A 21650-nucleotide genomic window follows, 5' to 3' on the forward strand; every position below is an offset into this window, starting at 1 on the left:
GGGACAAAGCTGTCCAACTGGAACGCATTACAAACCTTACTACATAGTGCCAACCCAAACACAGCCACAGCGGCTATGGAAAGACAGATGATCTTTAGTAGTTTGATCAGTTTCCAGGGTGTTTGTTCATCCTCAATGACTGGGACCTCTCGACAGGTATCCCACGCCCGCCTAAAGAGAGACACCAATATATGCAGTTAACATAAGAAATCTAGTCTATCTAGTTTTGATTTTTACTTTTTCCCTTTGTGCATGTCAAATAACTTTACAGTATTTTTATTTATTATAAAGTTATATAAAAAATGTCAACATGAGTAAAACTCATAAATCAAAAAAACTTCCGGTATGAATTATGTGTCAGTTAAAACAAAACCACAAATTGAAGCTTCCACAATCAGTGTATAGTGGAATCATTGTGTCTCCTACACATTAACCACAACTGCTGCTGTGATGGATTTTACGCATGAACATGAACATGTTGAGGACTTGCTGTTTAGCTATCTGATCACATTATACTATAGTTGATTTGTATGTATCTTTTAAGAAATATTTAAAAAGCATAAATTCTCAAATTTTGTCTTCACTTAAATTGTGAATAACAATATTATTTAACAGATTTTTACATAAAAAATAAAATGAAAAATAATAATAATAATAAAATGATAAATAAAATAAATAAATCTTCTGTCAATGCAGATATTAACATGACCTGGATCTGTCATAGCTAGGCAGATGAACCCATCCACTACTACTTACTTACTTACTTCAATTTTCTATGGTCTTTTTAAATGTGATAAATTAATACATTTAAAGTAGATTTCTCATCAGTTTTGAAACAGCCTTCTTTACATGTAATAATAGAAATAGAAAAATGAAGTAAATAACATACAATGTATAAAAGTAATATGTTTTCACTAGAATAAGTGTCAACTCACTTCGGCGTGGTCCTCTCTTCATCCATGTTTCTGACTTGTGTGTGACACCTTAATTACCTGCTGTGGTTTAAGTGACAAGTCATACCTGTCTCATCATCGTGACAACTGAATGACGCTTAACCTGTTATTACAGGCCAATACCTCATGACGAGGAGGCGGCAGGTGAAACGAAACATAAAGGCAACTCCGAACTGCTCACTCATGTGTCTTTACAGATATTTCTTTTGATGAAATTCACACTTTCACACTTTAGAGCTTTTAACATGAATATTACAACTCTTGGTGATATTACGATGTAAAAAAAAAAAAATCACATTTCCATTGTTTTCATGCAAAATAAAGATATTAAATTTTTATTTAAAAGGCAGAGAAGACTCATGTCAAACAACTTTTCATTATAAAACTGCTCATACAGCACCAAGAGCCTTAAAGGGCCCACACTGAAATGAGACTATACTGTGTGTGTGCCACTAATTAATCACATTCAGTGATTAAAACTTCTCACTGTATCGTTCAGATGAATTTCTAGTTCATGTAAATCTGAAAGGTTAAATGTTCATTTCAAAAACAACAAACAAAAACAAGCAACTATGAATATAGTTCCATTAAAAAGAAGTGTGAATATGTTTTCTTATTCATATTCTGTTAAATGGGTAAATGTTATTTACAGTCATATATGTTATTTTAATGTAATTTGTTGGCTTCCATAAAATCCTTATGTTTTTTTACGGTTACTTTCATGTAACTGTTGTCAGACAAAACACCAATAGAAGAACATATCAATGATTTCACAAGAATTTCAAAACTTCAATAAATCTTTGAAACACACACACAGCTGACAAAATGAAAAATTTTTTTTTGGTCCTTCAAAACAAATCACAAAAGTCCAGTTCATATGCAGTTTTCCTCTGGGTTTCAGGACCCCTGTAAGGTCCAGGGCCTTGCAGCAGTCACCTTTTTTGCCATGTTGGTAATTCGGTCTTTCAGATTTGTTTTATCCTTTACAAAATTTCACATGAACAGCCAAAAAAATAATTTCAAGTACATTTACAATGACAGTGCCCTTGGACAAGAGAAACCTGACACTCAATGCTCAACACTGCAAAGTTTTTTGAGTTTTCTCCACCTAAATGGTAATTTATTGACTTTTGATTTGAAACTGTCTTCATCATAAATCACAAACAAAGAGCATGAAATTAAAAGTAATACAGACACTTCTGTCTCGTAAGCAGAAACCAGATTAACCAACATACCTATTTTGCAAATTAATGACTTACTCATATCTTTAACAAGCATTTGACAGGAGTTTTTTAAAAGAAAGCTGTTTTGTAACCAGAGTGGTTTTGTTTGCATGTATATCATTGATTAGCAAATACTAAATTGCAGCTCAACACCTTTTAAGAATGAAAAAGATCTGGATCAGGACGCAGCACATAAAGATGGTATTTGGGGGGCACTTGAGATTAAGCATTTTAATACCAGATGTACAATCAACAAGTCTAGAAAGGTGCTAAACTGCTCCTACAGTAACTTATCATTATATGACACAGTGGTTACCTGTTCCAAGAATACGAAAGCAAAGTAAAAATGACAGCACACCCATATATGGACTTCATCGTTTGAAAACATGACAGCAAAGAGACAGGTGCTTGAGGCTTTTATTAAAATGACAAAAAGGATTAAAGTTCCATTATACTGTCACACAGATATGCTCAAGCTTTCTTTTGTGCAGAATAATAACCAGGAGGGTTACACAATGAAAAAACATAGAGTAGGTGTACAACAGGAAAGGTATGTCAGTAATAATGCCAGTACAAATAAATAAATAAAAAATGGGGCTGGCAAATGATTTATTTTTTCTTAATCGCGATTAATTGCGTGTTTTATCACATGAATAAAGTTCTGTTATAACACATAACACATAGTCTGTCTCTAGAAGCTAACGTTAGCATGTCTGACATGTAATTATGAAGATGTCTGATCATTTATCTGTAGACAAGCTCTGGGTAAGTTATATTTTTATTTTCCAACTCATTCAATCTTCACCAAGGATGATTCAGATGTTGGATTTAAACTCTTTGGGTCTCTGGACATGCCCCTTACTACAGACCGGAACCATCCCCCTTTTGCTCCCATAGACATGACATAGACAGGAAGTCATGGATGTATTATAAGACCTTATAATACATCCATAATAAGGTCTTATAATACATCCATGCATGAAGTATCTTGCTCCGACATGTACTTTGTAGGAAGTGTCTGTGGCAGCTTGACACACTTCGGTAACAGCAGCAGTGACGGTGTAAAATAAAGAATCTTTGGCAGCACCAGATTAACACGATTTTTTAAAAATTCTGTGTTTTGCTTGGTCTTCAATCTCATCATGATTAATGTGTTAACGCTGACAGCCCTAAATAAAATACTTATTTATTTTTTGTCCTCTTTTGGTCGTATTTATTTCTTTGATTTAAACAGCATCTGCAACCCTTGTTTTCCTTGTAGTTCACCTCAAGCTTGTTGTTCACCAAACACACCAGGTCTTCTGTTGTGCCCTTTTAGAAGCAGGTTCATAACACTTTAGTATCGTAGTAACTGTCATTGGCCGCTGCGTCTAACATTCAGAACATTCCAAGAAATCTTTATACCAAATTATTTTCGGTTTGATTGTTCTTACTGCACAGACTGGTTCGTGATTAAGGCGTTTGATCTCGCTTTGTCACTCAATCCTAGTCTCTAAAGCTTGTCCTCCAGTGTGACTAAGGTGCAAAAGATGCTGCTGGATTAAATAATTGCTATTGCTGCATTGCAAGAAAAACATGTCAACAGTCTGAAATTTTTACTAATGCAAAACTGGACAGAAATAGAGGACAAAAGAGTAACATACAGCATAAGAAAATACTTTTTTGATCCCTGGGGCCAATTTCACAAGCTACTCAGCAATATAAAATATAATGTAATTAAATTCGCTGAGAACTGAGAAACAGTTTTTACCCCAGGGCTGTGGCCTCCATCGAACCCCACCCACCGATGAGAGAAATGAAAGTCTGACACCCAAAACACCTTGCCATCGATACCATTATTTCATCTATTATATCATTATTTGATCTTTTTATTTATTTATTTATTAGTATCATTTTAGACATGTTTCTGCTGTAGTTAATTGGTGGTTTCTAGGGTTGTGACTCTACTTATTGGTTGTGATTTTACTTATTTGATTTACTGAACTGACTGAGAGTCATTGTACTGTCTCGTATAATGATAATAAAGGATCATTCATTCATTCATTCATTTACAACTGCAGCAAGTGATAATATACTTTATATATTATTACTTTGAAAATAATACACTACGTTGCATCAACAGCTATATTCCAATGGCAGAACACAGACTCTGAAGCACAATCTGACCACGTTTAAATGTTAAATGTTTAAATGTTTCATAGCTGTTCAGAATGGCGACAGTCAAAGCAGCTGTCGCCGAGAGGGAGAAGCGGTGTCACTTAAATACAGTGTTGGGGCTGCATGTTTTCAGACTGGTTCTCCTGGAGGCATTTGTGGTGTTGCACTAGCTTGTTCACACGAAATGGGACAGAAATTGTTGTGTAACAAAAGAAAAAACTAAGCTTTAGTGGGAGGTTCTAACCTTTCGGTTTTCTTAGTTGTCACCTGTCAGTTGCTGGGTGTGATTGCTGGATTGCAGTATTTTGACAGTTGTGTGGGGAAGAGAGTTTCAGATGTTTGACCAAGAAGTTTATGTGTTTGAAGCTTCCTCAGGTCCTAAGATCCACTGTAGTGTCCTGCAGGTAACGACTGCAGCTGTGCTGAGCAAAGCGTTTTACACATCTGTTTCTTTTTAAACAGATTAACACTCGTTTAACGAGTAGACGTCACTCAGAGCTCAGAGTAAAGCTGGAGAAACATGGGGTTGAATTTTAGCTGGAACAAATATAAACTTTAAATGTGACTGGATTTACACCAGAGCGACATGTTCAGAAAAACAGGAAAAACAGAAAGGTGACAAAGAACAAATGACAGGAAGTTGTATGGAAATAACCAACATGAATAAGAAAACACAGCTGATGTGTTATGAGCATAATTTATATGGTTACTGTGTATAGCCTTTATAAAACATCACATTAAACAGACGACAGTGACTCATAAAGCTCTGCAAGGTTGAAACTAATAATCCAGTGTTTATAATGGCTCACAGTGTATTATTGTTATTATTATTATCATTATTATTATTATTATTATTATTTAATTCATTAATTAATTAGATTATTATCACATTGAAAAGACACTCAGACAAGCACATCTATGCACCACTAGAGGACAGCATCGGCACATTAGAAAATTAATAATTAGTTCGACAAATTTCTCGAAACACACGCCTGCACAAGACCAACACACCCAGTCATTCGTGCCGGTTGAAAACTCGACAGAGCAGTTCTTAGATGCAATCTGATGGGCACCGCAGCTGTGTGACCTCATCACAAGATGGTCTCTGGTTTACTTCTGCACCGGCATGAATCCGTCTGCAAACAGCTCCAGTCCTGTAGGAATCACATTTGTATACAACTAATTTTCAAAAGCAAATCTGTTTCTTAGGAAAATGAATTATCACTTTAAAGTAATTATGACTGGATTACGGTTTCTGTTATGTTGACACTAAAATTAGGTAAATATCTGCATTCCTGCAGCTGTCCACTGGTTACCAGTTACATAGTGATCAAACTGGAGGCCTCTTTACTTATCTCTCCACTTTCTACATGCGGCAGTGCAAACTGAAAGTTGTCTCTTTTGTGGTGATATGAGCAGAAGTTTGAAAAAAAAAAGTCAACTGAGTTTCACCACACTGGAGTTTTTACAAATGGAAATCCCCAGGAGCCATGTTTGTACTTTGTACACAGACACTAGAAATTAATTTTATTCTAATATTTTCTTTGGTTCAGGCCCCTACAGTTGAGGGAAGGATAGGAACCAGTGGAATATATTTAATGTAAATATTTTGTTCGAAAGAGCTTTATAAGATAATTATAATATACAAAAGACATATTACCACATAATATGCACAAATTACAGAACCTTTCCTTTTCCCACATTTCAGCTTACAGAACCTTCCAGTACCCAGAAGATTTCTTAGATTTATACTAAGGTTTCACTACCACTTACTACTGTAGTGCCTGCATAAAAGGAAATATAAAACAGAATATTACTGCATTAATAAACAGAAAGGGAAAAATATGACACCTGGTAACTGTGTGTTTGTTCAGTAGCACATCTCAACACAGTGATAATCCCATGTTATGGTAGTTTCCAACACACAGCCCACAGGCATTTGTGGCATGGAGGGGGTGTGTGCACTGGTTATTATTTATTACAGTGTGATGAAATATGCACAAGCAATAAAACGTAAAAATGCAAATATGTCTCTGTCATCGAGTAGATTTTATATTTGCAGCTGTATGATATATGACACATATCATCGGTGATAATGACTCATCCTCAGGCGTGGAGGTTCCTCTAACTACCTGGCAAATACGGCATTTGAAAAATGTGGCCATGACACTCAGAGACTTAATTGTCTGGGTAATGAATGTGAGGGTATCGCTCTAAAAGCAGGAGCACCCATTCTGATAAAAGTACAGTACCTCAGCTCACATATCACCAACTAACAAACAGCTGATTAAAGATGATTTCATTGCTGTCTGTTTTTAGGATTACAGGCAGGGCCATGCACTTTTTACAGCAGCACTTTTTTTATAATCAGTGACACCTTGATGCCTTAGCTACCCAATCATTTCTGCAGGTTGTTTTAATTGTTCCTTTCATTACTTTTAACTTTTAACTATTCATTGACAACCATGCAGATCTATCTGGAAATGCAGCAGTAAAAGCAATTTTGCGTAACCTAACACTCTTTTTATTGTGTTAATGTTTATTTCACCAACTAGAGCTGCAGAGAGAAGCCTGAGAGACAAGATGCAACATTTAAAAAGAAACTGGTTCGGAAACTCAAAGACTCTTTTTTTTTATAGATATTTTGGCCATTCTTGCCTTTATTGGATAGGACAGTAGAGAGTGACAGGAAATGGGCAGAGAGAGGGGGAATGACATGCAGGAAAGAGAAACTGTCAAAATAAAATGAGGCAGAAAATCTATTTGATACATTTTAAAATAAATTACTTTAGTGTTGAAAATACATGTATTCATGTGGAGTCGTTATTAATTAACTTCATTATGTCACAATTTAAAAATGTTAAAAACAAAGAAGAGAAAGAAGAGTTCAAAGGTCAAACATGACGTCAGCTCCTTCATCAGCGAAGAAGAACAGTATCAGGATCTGGTTTTGATATCAGTAGAACATCATAGAACCTGGTCTTGTCAGCAGTACTAGTGGAACTTCATAGAGCCAGAATCTTGTTAGTGATTCTAGAACCTTTTAGAACTGGTGTTGTGTGCAGAACCTTATAGAACCCAGTAATGTCAGTGATACCAGCAGAACTTACAATACTGTAATAATGGTAATGGTCCTGATAGAACCAGATTCAGAACCCGGTAGAACTTGATATGTCAGTGGAATTAGTAGAACCTCATAGAATTAAAGTCATGTTAGTGACACTAGTAGAACCTTACAGAGCTGGAGCTGTGTCAGTGATACAAATGGAACGTGAATTGTTGGAAGTGGAACCAGCGACTCACCTGCTAAGAGCATCAGCATTCCCGTGGCGCCGTTCCTAACCACTCGCTGTGGTTAGTCAGATTAGTCCAATTGTGTCTGCGCAAAGCATTTTAGGATTTCCCGCCTTCTTACCCTCTCAGTCATTTGTGAGTGAAAAGACAAGTCCAAGCAGTAAAACCAGTTTAACTTTTCTCTACAAAATTCCAATGAACAAAATGCACCCAAGATTTTATCAAATAAATATGTTGTCGCAAAGAAAGAAAAAGACCCAGAATATGAGCAGGTTTCTTTTTGATTGCTTGATTTATTCAGTCCAGGCTTATGACTGTAATGAAAAGACAGTGGGGTCACCTGGTGGAAATGAGAAACCATGCGAGTGGATAACTGGACCCAATGAGGAAGTGTATATTGAAAAGAGGAGGGGCCCATCAGCCATGTCATGCTATGTTATTACACTTATTGTACAAAATAAGCATCAAATTAGATGTTTTATCAGCAGGCACTTAATACTAAAGCAGGTGGATCAGGATCAGTATCCAATTAATACCATTGCACTGAACTTCACTTAAAATTCTCAGGTTTTTTTACATGAGCTGATCAGTTTATATACAACTATATAACTGTAATGGCTGAATTATGATTTATTATATATATTTTTTTTTAATCATACATTGTATAAATAATTTCTATTTTAAATTCACATTAATCACACATGCTCACAGAAGCACAGATGAGTGTGTCAGTAAAAAATAGATTTTAATTGTACTGTCTGTGCTGCTTGTTCAATGACTACACACCTGTTTTAAGGTGTGGTCTCACACAGTAAACAGGATGAAATGATAATGAGAGGGCTTCACCTCTAAGATGATCTTTTAAAACACTGGCAGTCCTCACAGGGCGGACACAGTCATTAGCGTATGAACATTTCCTGCACGCCACAAACATATGCTCCTGGGAAATATGCATTTACTGTAGTTTAGCAGTGAACTTAGAGTGTGATGTTATGTTCCTGATTAGGATGTATGAGTTTAATAAAGTCACATTTCCACTAATATTTCTTGACTGATGGTAAATCTTGGAAAAAAATGTCAATTTTCTAGAGCATAACATACGAAAAAAAAAACAAACATTTTTAGCTATTTACAGTAATTGATCTCAACACATTGATAAGTTGTCAGCTGTCTTTATTCTTAATGCTATACAAAATCATTCATTCATTTTAAATTTTTTTTTTTTAGCAACAAGGACATATGAGTCAACAAAACAAAATGCTAAGGCAGCATCATTGCTTAAAGAGGTAAAATTAAACAATATAGAAATCAGACTTTGTCCTCATTCATTCTAATATAAATACAAATAAAGATCATCATCAGATTTTCGTTTTGGTGTTTACGTCCTCTGATCCTCCTCATGTCACCAACATTTTACCCATCAGAGGACAACTCTGTGCAGGTAAGACAGCCAGCATTTTACATATCTGAAACACTATCAGTTTACATCAGTGAATTCATCAATTAATCTCCTGAAAGATTCCCTGATTTAAGACTTCACCAGTTTTCATGATTCAAGCCATCATTCGTCAAACATAGAACTCAGACTTCCCTGACGTTTTGTCTGTGACAGAAGACACTGACGGTGCCAGTCTGCTTCTGTACTGTTTCTAAACTTCATTCATTCCTCTTCACATTACAGTGTTTTACATAAAGAAGCAGCAAATCTACAGCATAACATAACAATCCTTCATAAATAGCATTAACAATGTCACATTTATTGACATCTCATTGTTGATTCTTTTCACTTGCACACAACACACATATGCACACACACGACGACATGTCTTACAGATTGTGTCCTTCTTGCTCTGTCCATGAGTTGTTTTAAATGAATTAAATGTCTGTGTTTTTATAAATAAATTGCACTTGATTAATTGTAAACATAACACAAATAATACACATAATAAAGATATTCTTCGTGTATTCTCACATACATTCAAGATTTCAAAGTGCTAAAAGGTTTTGGTCGTGCAGTGTGTGTTTACACCATCGTCCCTCCATCTGGACTTATGTTGTACAAACGTGAGGCGAACTCATCATCACTGTCTTCAAGTTCAAAGTCTTCCTCCTCGTCCTGGGAGAGGGACATGGAGCTGGAGCTGAAGGTGGAGTTTAAGGTGGAGCTGGTGTCGGAATCAGCCTGGGAGGAGTTTAAATGGACATCAGTGCAAATAAATGCTGCCACACCTGGAACACATCTGGCAGGTGACTAAACCACATGAGGAGGGCGTGGATGGAAATGCCAGTACATTAGTTTTCCACTTGTTTCAGTAATAGATGAAAAATATTCATACACCAATTTAGTGTTCCCCTCTGACATGAGTAGCTTTTGTAACACTAATTAGAGGGAAGTAAACTTGTTCTTTGTGCACATTAAAATAATTTCTAACAATAACAAGGACACAGTGTACCTGAGAATGTCAACACCTACTAATCCACGTTGACTGTTTTTCAACCCATAGGTTTAACAACAGTATGATTACTTTAAAAGAATGACAGCTATGAAGGCAGACTTTATTATTTAACTTTATATTATCTCAATAATGTTTCAGCAACAATGTGCATTTCTCTCAGCTCTTATGTCTAAGCAGTGGAACAAAGCTCCCCTGAAGTTCTGAGCTACAAAACTACAAAAAAGACTTTGTTAAAATTGTATGTATAATGATATATTTCTGTGCACAACATCAGTGTTTCATAAATTTATTTGGTTGTGCCAAAGCTTCTCACAACTCTACAAAGCAAAAAGAGTAAGCATGCTCTATGCATAGACAATGTCCATCTAATGAATAAATCATATCAGATATAAGAGTGAATGGACTAATTTAGAGTAGTAATAGTAAGAATAGTAATAGTTGCAAATACCTTTTTGCCTGGCACATATAAGTCTTGTTTTTCAGATTTTTGCTCTTGGGGCACGGTGTCCATGAAAGCAACATAATGGATCAGGGTGTAGATTCTGGATAAACACAAAAGTTTTTAGTTAGTTAGGATGTGTGAACATCATGAGCATCACAACACTGTGGAGAAAAGACAAGGTATATGTGATGTAAGTGGTTACCTGTGGTACAGCATGCCAAAGAACTGGATCACGACCGACGTAGCAAATCCCAGAATGAACATGAAGCCGATGGGATCGATTTGTATTTCTTCTCCGGTGTATTCAAGGTCAAGGCCGACCTTTGGGAGCGTGATGGAGAAGACAGCTTCAAATATCTGGAGGGTGAAAGTCGCCACCAGCCACAGGGCATTCAAGATGAAGAAGGCAAAGTTGATCTGTTTGTTGTGAGAAAGATAAGATTAATTTCAGATCAACTGCACGGTGGTTTTCTGTTAGACATGTCCCGCACTTCAGTTCCCCACACCTACCTTGTTTCTCATCTCCCGCAGATCATTGGCAATCTTTTTCTGTCTCTCTTTGTCATCAGGGAGAGGTTTAAGGTACTTCTCCTGAAGCTCTTGCCAGAACTCCTGCTCCTCCTGTCGAGAAACACAGAAAACACTTTAATTAATTATCCTGTATACTTACCTCATACAGCTGAAAACTCATACAGATGGGGTAGGAAACTAACTCTGCTTTGGTCCCTGTGATGAAAATGTTTTCCTTTGCTGGAGAAAAGTTTGCAGCTGTCTGCAGATGAGTTTGCCTTTAGTGTTTGAGTTTAGCAACAGTGAGAACCCACTTGGCTAATGTACGATTTATGTAGTGTGTCAGGTGGCTTCTCTGTAACAATCATAAATAATACTAACTACAGGATGGAGTTAATATTTCTGCATGTTTAGACACAGTAACTAATTCTAAATGTCATATAGGGTCACTTGGAAACCTTTTTGGGAAACCGAGTATGGTGGGCATAATTTTTTATGAATAGGAACAATAATAAACCCTGGACAGAGGTAATTAAAATTCGATGTAGATAATCAATAAAACGAGACATGAAATGATAAAATGAAACATACGCACCTGGTCAAGGGAGTCCTCTTGCAGTTGCATGTCAGTGGACAACTCCTGTAGTTGTGTGACCCAACCTGAAGAGAGGAGCAAGACAGGAGGGTTTTGGACAACATAACATTTGCAAGTGTGTTGGAATCTTTACAAAAGAAAAAAAAAAACATGCAGATTTTTGCCAAATTGTCAGAACTCACATTGGGCAGGAGAGTCGAAAACAGGTGCCACTTGCCTGAAACACAAACAGAAAAATTATTAGCATTGTCTCACACTTTGCATGACCGAGCCATTGCATTTGAGTCAATGTTCGACCTTTTGAACTTACCCCTGCTCTTCCTCTGTGATCCTTACATCTTCTACGATTGTGTTTTGGGGTTCAGCCTGTGCGGGCTCTGGGATCATGTTTTCCTGGCTAGCATTGGGCTGTTGTCCTTGAAACCTTTCGCCGCTCGATTTTTTACATTTACTGCATGAGAAGGCCCGGTAGAAGATGTTTTTGGCTGCAAGAGTAAAAATCTACTTCAGCTCAGTGGGCACAAACAATAATACTGGGCTAGTGTTGCGATTTAAGTGGCATGGCAATATGCTCTGCCATCTACCTTTCTGTGCTGTTGTTTGCGGCGTGGAAACTGCAGCTGTGGCAGCCCCAGCAGCAGGTTTTGTCTCCCTGGTGCCCCAGGACACATTGTTCATGTTGACCATGGAGTAGATAATGAGTAGGAGGTAGGCACTGGGGATGCAGAGGATGTAGAGAAAGCCGTAGAACACTATGGGGAGTTCCTGAGGATGCATGAGTGCAGTGATGACATAGATCATGGCCATGACAATGACAAACATGCTGCTGGGTGTCAGGATGGTTTGATCCTTGACCATTGAGCCTGAAAGATAAAAGAGTTTTTGTGATTGAAGCAGATTTAAGCAGCTCCTTTATAAAGATTTGACAGAGTAGCTACACATGTGACATATCTGTATATATAACTTACCAATAATGGTCATCGTCACCACCAACATTAGGAATGCATACATGATACTCAAGATCGCTGCCAGATTGATCTGAGTGTCTGCCTTGAGCTTGAAGCAAAGGATCAGGTAGATGGATGGAGGTATCACAGCCATGACCAGAGCACCAGCAGCGTGGATTCTAAAGATGAAGGTCAAACTACCTGGAGGACACAAGAAAGGAGGAAAACACAGAATTTTACATGTCGTTCTTTGAACAAGGGGCTTCAATAGCATTTTATATTTACATTGCATAGACATTGGTTGATCTCACAATTTAGCAAAAGTTTTCATGCACACAGATTATGTCCTCAAGCTCATGAATAACACCAACCTGCAACCAGAAGGCAGATTGTGGCAGGCGCCAGAATGGCTGAGATCAAGGCAAAGAGCTGGTAGAACATGAAGGGTTTCGACATGGATGGGTTCCTCTTGGAAATTATGCTGGTGGAGCCCAAGAGATCCACAATATTGGCCATTGTGGATGGTCCCCATCGCCGACGCTAACAATGGCAGACAAACATTAGCATGGTTAATATAAGGCTAAATGAAAACTTTTACCCAATGAGCTCAGCATTCATAAATGTGAATGATGATGATATGCAGATTCTGAAAATATCAATTAATCAAATCTTCGTGGATTTTTAATTGCCATTTGATTAGCTGCAGCACTCACCTGGTTGTAGAGTTCTTTGAATTCTTCAGGTGCATTGGTGTAGGCATCAGATGCTGCATTGTATTCCACTCTCCATCCCTGCTTCAGCAGCAGAGTGCAGAGCCAGCGGTCCTCACCTGCATAGAACCAAAAACGTATTTGAAAGTGAATGGGAAAGTCACCAAGACTGAGTGAGAGACAGGAAGTTCTATCAACATCCGTTACCTTGGTCGTACTGGATGTAGTGGCTCGCCTCCATGGACTTGGTGGAGTATCTCTTCATCACGTTGTCGTCCATCAGTGCTTCTGCTCTGAACAGACTGAAGCAGCCGGGGCTGCAGAGCACGGAGCCGAACACATGCTCCGCTGTCTTCTGCAACCAGTGACTGACAGCGTACTCAAACTTCTGGAACCACACTGCAGGACCTGTAGAGGAAACACAAAGGTATTGTTACCCTTTTTTTATTTTGCCTTTGTTGGATAAAACAGTAGAGAGTGACAGGAAAGGGGGAATGACACGTAGGAAAGAGTCGGGCTGGTCGGAGTCGAACCTGCAACTCGCCTGCTAAGGGGATCTGCGCTCACAAGGTATACACCCCAACCACTCGGCTATTGGGTGGCCCCAGATATCATTAACCTTGACACAACTCTCTGCATTATCACTTCTCTTAAATGTTATGTTTTTCTTTTTCTTTTTACTATGTGCCAACCTGATCCAGTGGGGTGAATCCTGCCACATGCTGCCCCGACCCTTGGGTACAGTTTCAGGCGATCGATGAGCAGCATCACAGCAGCTGGCTGGAAGTCTGTGTCGCCATCTAAAGCCAGGAGGTAGGTGTTGTGCTTCTCTCTCTGGAGGAACAGAGACAATTGTTTCTGTTTTACATATATGCTATAGTAGTCCTTCATGTTTCATTGAGAAAGTTGGTGCATGCATGTTCAGTATCATCACAAAAATGTTTGTCTTAGCTAACCTGGACCTCTGCTCTCAGCTCCTTCTCATCCTCTTTCCTCTGCCAGCGTGCATAATATTTGGTCATGAGTTTCCAGCCCAAAAGATAATATAGGTACATGACCTGCAAAATAAGAAACTTCAATGAACAAAGGAAATATTTCTAACAATGCATGTGTTCAAGCATTGTTGATGACAAAATAATATATATTCCAATTTGACCTTTGAACAAATTTCAAACTCTTCTGGAGTCTACAGTTTGTTATTATCCTACCTGAGACCATCTTTTCTTGTGGCGGATGAGTTCTTTGTCCTTGAAGTGAATCATGATGGTGTTCCCATGAGGCATGGTGACGACAACTCGACCTCCATATGGTGTCCTTATGACCTTCTGAGCAGGGATCTGCTGCCTCCCTCTGAAGAACTTTTCATCGATGTTTGTGAAGATGCTGATGACAGAGAATGAGAAAATGCTTTGTTGATACCAATTTGTTTTCTGTAACTGTACACTATCTGTGAGCATCATTCTTACTCATAAACTTCTGTGATGATTTCCACAAGGTTTTTTGCATATTTGTTGAGCTGGCGCTCCTGAGTCCCGGCAACATCTTCAAATGCATCGTCAAAGTAAATATGGGCTTCGAAGGTGAAGTCTTGGAACTTTGACTCTGTCTTTGGTCTGTATCTGTCCAGTCTGCAGTTACCAGAGAAACACAAAGGGACTGTGAGGAAATACACTGTGATACAGTAACAATGTACAATGCTAAAACTGGCTGGTCCAAGGATACAAATTATTGGAAAATAAAATTCTGTGACAGCAACCAACTTAACTGCCCAAGATGGTTAAAGGAAGATTGCATCTTCAAATTGTTCTTCAGCAACCAGTTTCATCTTTTTCAATTTAGGGAGCATTTCTTCAACTCAATTGTAAGGCTCATATTCTTTGATAAATACAATGTTGTTGTGTTTCAAGGCACAAAGCTGAATTCACGCTATCTCTAGCAGACCCTATGATATATTACAGAATGTTCCTGCAAAACTCACCTGAATATTGAGATAATGATGTTCATCATCTCATCATAGGTCTCGTGCCACATGGTCGCACACAGATACACCATTGATGTCTCAAATTGCCTGAAACTTGATATGACAAGATTTGCACATTTGAGAAACACACTTTTGTTTGGAGATGAGACAGTCCAGCTCTTAACTACATATCCACACCTCATCTCAACCTCAAGTTTAAACCCAAGTCCAAACACATCCTGATGAACTAGTGGAACAAAATGGACCACAACCATACGTGCATCACACACACTTACTTCTTCGTCCTGTTTTTGGTCTGGATGTCAAACCGGGTGTTGAGTAGCAGGGACTGCTCGATAAAGGCTCCCTCATACAGCCTCCTGACAAACAGGTCTTGGGTCCTCTGGATACGATACACATTGAGGTACCACAGGTGGAGAGTGGCCAGCACAAGACCAAGCCACCAAGCCACTGCTGAACCTGAGGGAAGAGTAATCAAAACATTAGATGGATACTGCAAAGTACCTTTATCTCTAGCTTATGAAGAAGTCTTTGAGCTTAGAGAAAAATGCAGCACTAAATATCAAAATCTACATGTAATTACTTTAAAAGCAACAAAACATCATGATGGAAGGTTTTTGATGGTGGATTTGTAGTCTTCAAAAAATGGCTTCTGCACACAACACAGCACCGTGACAGACAGGTATGTAGGTCAAGGTGTGGTGCTCCTGAGGACTATATGCAAATAAACTCCATAAATTACACATAACTCTATTGTAATATGTATTCATTCATGTATGTAAAGTTAGTGCTGCATTGTATTGTAAGTTATACAAGGCTGCAGTTTATTACCTGTCAGGATGCCAATGTCAGTTATCTTGGACATGTCCAGGAAACACAGAGTGTGTGTAACATCCAAAACCAGTTCTGGGAACACACTGCCGCTCACGCTTTGGTTTCTTCCATCCACAACCACATTGCAGTAGCTTGTGAAGTTGATGCTTTCAGTCCCATTCAGACTTATTCTATAGTCCTGATAGTAAACAATGACGGGGATGATGAGCAGAGCCATAACAGCCAGAGAGGCCAGGTACAGAGGCAGGATGAAGCACCGTCGCAGGGCATGCATCTTGCAGGCCGCAACAGCGAACCAGTGGCAGAGAGCTGAGGAGATCAGCTGGACCCCAATGGTGATGGCTACAATCCTTGTCTCACGGCTCGGGATGGATTTCACCACCTCCCAGTCCATATTCGACAGAGGGACATAGGCTCCCAGCACACAGGCGGTCACCGCAATCCTGAGCAGGCTGGAGCAGATGTGCAGGATGTTCTGGCCTCTTCTCATATCTCTGGAAAGATCTTTGAGGAAGACTGAGCTGCTGTTCTCGCCAATCAATCTGAAGTAGTTCTCCCACCAGTTGAAAGACACCAAGATGGACCCACCAACGGCCAGACCCACCCAAGTGATCATCTTGATATCAGTAGGATCTTTCATGATGTATAAGGTGAGGAACAGGACATAACCAGTCAAAATGAGGATGAAGGCGGTGATGGATGGAATAAGGAAGCGGTTCCTTTCTTTGGCAGTGCACTGAGTGATCACCTGTAGGAGCGTAGAGAGAACGGCTACACCATTCAGTATCGTAACATTGGTCACGATGTCCAAGTGTGGCATCGCCACGATGGTGAGAATTGCTGCACCCACAGCCGCCACAAACTCGAAGAACAGAACCTGAAGAAGAAACAGAGGGAAAATATGGTGAAATTCAACAACAGTAAATCAAAAAAAGGGCAACAAGGATCAGTTTTAGGCATCAGTCAAAGATAAGATAAAGTTCTGAGATGTTGACTTGTCTTACGAGGGCAACAGTTCTTTTCCGGGGTAGCTTTGATGTTTTGTAACACGCCTTCCAAATGCTTTTGATAATCAGAAGGACACTGGAGGCAATGAGAGAGCATCCGATACACAACAGAACGACAGGTTTCTGCTCTGCTGGGATGATCTTTGTGCCTTCATTGGACAAGGTGATGAGGAGGAGGAAAGACGTCTGGAACAGAGGAAAAATCATTGAATCAGATTAATCAATTCAATTCTGCAGTGGGAGGGCAAGGTGAAGTCAGCAGCTGCTCCATAGACATCGACTGAGCCTCTAACCATAATGTAATCCTTCTGAGTTCAGTTATTACCAAGGGTCTAGGTCTAGATCTAGGACTGTTAACAGGAATCGACCAAAATGCATTTGGGTGTAATAATCTAATAATAAATCCTTTGTGGCAACTCATCAAGCAACACATTTTTGTCTATGAAGCAGAGACTTTATGCAATGACATCCCAAATTTAAGGACTTAATCCCAGTTTCAACAGTGTATAGTTCTAGTCTTATTTATATCATTCATGTCATGTTAAAAAAAATGTATAAAAACAACAGACCTTGCTACATAGTGCCAATCCAAACACAATCAGGGCAACTATAAAAAGACAGATGATCTTTAATAGTTTGATCATTTTCCAGGGTGTTTGTTCATCTTCAATGATGGGGACCTCTCGACAGGTATCCCACGGTTTCCTGCAGAAAGACGCCAAAATGTCAGGCTCTGAGACAGCTAGAAAAGTTGACTGATGAAATTATAATAAGGATACAATAAAAATATCAAAGTGAAATGTAGCTATTAATGATAAATTTAGAAAATGATACATGATGTGGAAGTTAGATCAATCATTTATCAGTTAATTAAAGAAATAATCGTGAAATTTTGTTAATTAAAAGATAACTTTTAAACACTTTAGATGTATCTCTAACACTAACAGTGTAGTAGAAAAAAAAGTTATTTAACATCACTTTTAATAACATTAACATTTTTTAATAATAGTTGTATTAATATAGCTGTAAGCAGACACTCCATCTGTGAAATGTTCATAAGTGGGTGCTGGTAAACATATAATAAATGATAATTTGACTAACATAGTTGTATTTATGTAATATATGTCTTCATATTTTAATAATTTAAATACTAATTTAAAAAAATGATGAACATGTCTGTCATGAGATCTGCTTACAATGTTATGAAGTGTTGTTAATAATGTATTAAATGTTTCTACACTGCTTATAATGATAAATAGCAATAATGAGGAAAATCTGACCACCCAAGCAATCTTTTCACAATATTCCTTTGAACACCTGAATAACTAACTTAATCCATGTCATCACAGAAAAATATGGAGAAAAAAAAAAGGAAATAATTATTTTCACACTAGTCCTACAATAATAAATCTTTTTCTGTAATAGCTGAAAGTTAAGTTCTATTATTAGAAAAATATACATATATACATATTTATAGATATGCATATATATGATATTAATGTGGACTTACTTTGCTCCGTCTTCTTCCATGGTGATAATTGCAAATGAGCTCTCTCAGACTCATCAACAAGTATATAGTGCACCTGCATGACTCACATACCTTGGGCGGTTCCCGTGATGATGCAGAAAAGCAATCAACTCTGGTGATTGGTACACATACCAGCACATAGCAGAGAAAGGAATGTTCTTCCCAACACTTTTCAAATATGGCTGTTAAATGTGTGGTTTCTGTATGTGTAACTATTGGTATTTGCTGTGTGTTGGGGGACCCACTGGGATGCAGGCTTTAGGTGTGAGCCATTGCTTGTGTTTGGGGAGGTGATGGCAGTTTAGGGATGAGAAGGCAGAGTAAGTGAAGATGTTACCACACTGGGAGCTTGACTACTTGCCAATGCACAAACAATGTGACTGTGAAAACATAAGCACGAGTAGAAATACATGTTCATTTTATCATGACATACATTTTCTTAATTTTTACACACACTGCAAACACTGCTAAGACAGCAAACATGCCCACTTTCGTCAATTTTGTGTCCATGGCTCAGACACAAGAAAACTGTCAGGAGCTGCTGTTTTTTTTTTGTTTTTTTGGGGGAGGCATTTAGTGAAGTATTGTGGCTTGACTAGATGAGATTGAGCATTGCTGTGTCTCCGAGTTGCGTTCATCAAATCAACAGCATGAGAGATGGACAGAGCTACACAATCTCAGGTGAGATTTTAACAAACTTCACAGCAGAGAATTAGTTCAAACTAAGTGGCACATCACCCACAGGGTTTTATACATTTATTTTCTTGCAACCTTTTCTTGCTGAAAATCAAATTGATCACATTTCTATTAATTAAGAAAATAAAACATCAGTTTAAAATCAGAGAAGAAAATCCAGAAATTCAGGCATGTTATATCAGCAAGCACATTATAATTATTATAAAATTATTATATTATAAAAGAAAGGCCGAGATTAATGCCCAAGTCATTTAGACCACCTGGCAAAAAATTGGCTTCACCAAAGAAACCAAAACTACGCCCCTTTTTGGAAGAAAAAATATGCATGAATCATCGCCTTTGATGTGTATTGGTTCAGTTTTGGTTTCTGTCTGAAGTCTTCTAATCTAAGAGTTGTTGAGGTACTGGAAGGATCATTTGGGCAATTTAAGAGTTACTTCCTTTTGGCTTTTTGCCTTTAGCAGGAACAGTTGTTCTGATAAATGACTCACATTTTCTTTATTTATGCCCATGATGAATGAGAAAAATAAAGCAGCTGTGAAGGATGGTAGAACCACTACTTACAAAGTCGGGGGGGGGGGGACTCGTAGGCCTGAGTCTGGCCGCCCAGAGATCCCATCATTTATTTCCCAATTATACAATTGTACACATACTGTAATAATAAGAAGATTGTCTAAAGGAAAAAACATCAGAAAAAATTATCACAATGGCTGCAAGGCAGTTTGCTAAAGGGCCAATAGTTTCTTATAAAACTCTGCTTGGTATCCGTCTGGCCCAGATGATTTATTGTTGGGCAGAAGTTGAAATGCTTTGGAGATTTCATGATTGGGTCTGGTTCAGTCTGGGTAGGGAAACACTCTGGAGTGTAGAGAGTTGTGAATGTGAGTTGTGAGTCAAATAATAGTCCAAAAACTTTTGCCTGGCTTGATTGTGTCTGCCGGTTCTATCTGTTTGCTTCTTTCCTCATCTCTGTGCTCAGTTATACAGTATTTTAATAGTATTAGTAATAGTTTAATAATAAAAACAAAGTACTGTGGACGCAGCCTCATCTTCTGCAGTGCACATGTTTTGTAGGAACTCTATGAGCACATTACATTCTTCTTTGAACCTAATGAGGAAATGTGATTAGTTTATCAAAGCTTTCTAGTTCTAGTTCTAGTTCTAGTTCAAAATCATTCTAGTTCAAAATCATATTTCAGTGATTTCCTCCAAGAAGTCGGTTCAGGACTTTGTTCTGACAAATGAACACAAACAGGGGAAACAATAACCAAAGATGATAATAATAGTAAGACTAAAGGTAATAATTGTAGCAGTGGATGGCTGCAGTCACAGATTACAACTCTGCCACAAAATGTCAAATATCAGTAAGATTTATAAGGTTCAAGCAGCAGCAACAGTTTTTATTAATGTTTAAAGTAAAACTAAACTTTTCATGACCACTGTCTGATTTAAATGTGGAAGCTAAGGTCGATCATCAGAATTTCACATAACTTGACTTGTGACTAATTTGATCTGAGCAGTGACGTGTGGAAAAATAATAAGAATAATAATAAGTCTGTATATATACGTGCACATGGGTCACAAAATCAAATACATAAGTTCAGGCATCTATAATTTATGCACTGTCATCAGACTGTGAGGTGAGAGCGGTTGTGTGTCGTAAGAGGAACCAGCGTTGGAGATATTGTAAAACAGGTGAACAGGTGTTTTTGTGTGATATTTTGTTGGTTTTCATAGAGGCTGTGAGTTTTTCTAAGTGTGAATGATCTGTAAGTGAACCGAGCCAAGTGGTTTATGGATATCTTTGTTTTATCTTTCCAGTTCAGATGTACGGTCTCTGTGGCAACGGTTAATGACATCAATACAAATGGTTTGTACTGGGACGGTACATGTAATGTAGAGAGGTCACAGAGTAGTGCAATGATTGGATGAATGAGTTTGCTGAGGCTGAGCACCTCAGATAACCTGCTCATGATCTCCGACCAGAAGTTTAAGATAAATGGGCAGAGCCAGAGGTTGAGCAACGTTGTTCCTGTAGAGGTTAATTGGGTTAAATAGTCTGAATGTTTTCTGAGGAGTGTCCTCCCCTGATGAAGCCCGTTTGGTCTGTTTGTATTAGTGATGAGATGATAGTTTCCTGTCTGACTGATGAAGGTTTGATAATGATTTTTATGTTTGTATTGATTAATGACATCAGCACAAAACTGGAGCAGTGACTGGGCTCTTTGTTTGGTTTTTGGATAAGTGTATTATGGGCAGTATTCATGTGATGGGCTATGGCTTTATTGTGGTAAATTTCAGATATTACTCTGAAGAG

The 21650-nt window shown here is 38.1% G+C and overlaps 1 protein-coding gene across 1 annotated transcript; it reads right to left on the minus strand.

Moving 5' to 3' along the window:
- Positions 1-8783: 8783 nt before the first annotated feature.
- Positions 8784-17808, minus strand: LOC139634532 (chitin synthase chs-1-like). The gene is made up of 21 exons (XM_071501012.1): positions 17679-17808; positions 17107-17295; positions 16100-16979; positions 15544-15727; positions 15266-15361; positions 14754-14915; positions 14496-14670; positions 14244-14345; positions 13980-14121; positions 13495-13695; positions 13291-13406; positions 12949-13117; positions 12599-12778; positions 12215-12493; positions 11941-12115; positions 11813-11847; positions 11631-11695; positions 11036-11146; positions 10728-10942; positions 10532-10625; positions 8784-9809 (listed from the first exon to the last, which is right to left on the minus strand). Exons 1-21 carry the CDS (start codon positions 17751-17753, stop codon positions 9651-9653), a joined length of 3804 nt encoding a protein of 1267 aa, XP_071357113.1. The 5' UTR covers positions 17754-17808; the 3' UTR covers positions 8784-9650.
- Between the last annotated feature and the right edge of the window lie 3842 nt (positions 17809-21650).

Source organism: Trachinotus anak, unplaced genomic scaffold (assembly GCF_046630095.1).
Source record: "Trachinotus anak isolate AG129_WGS33_773 ecotype Australia unplaced genomic scaffold, CSIRO_AGI_Tana_v1 ptg000016l, whole genome shotgun sequence".
Lineage (NCBI taxonomy): Eukaryota > Metazoa > Chordata > Actinopteri > Carangiformes > Carangidae > Trachinotus > Trachinotus anak.

Bases quoted from the DNA above. Each gene is read 5' to 3' on its own strand.
- LOC139634532 (XM_071501012.1), bottom strand. From the start codon at position 17,753: ATGATCAAACTATTAAAGATCATCTGTCTTTTTATAGTTGCCCTGATT. The intron at 13,407-13,494 runs GTAACGGATGTT...GGTTCTATGCAG, and splicing joins CTACATCCAGTACGACCAAG to GTGAGGACCGCTGGCTCTGC. The intron at 13,118-13,290 runs GTGAGTGCTGCA...TGCCATTGTTAG, and splicing joins TCAAAGAACTCTACAACCAG to CGTCGGCGATGGGGACCATC.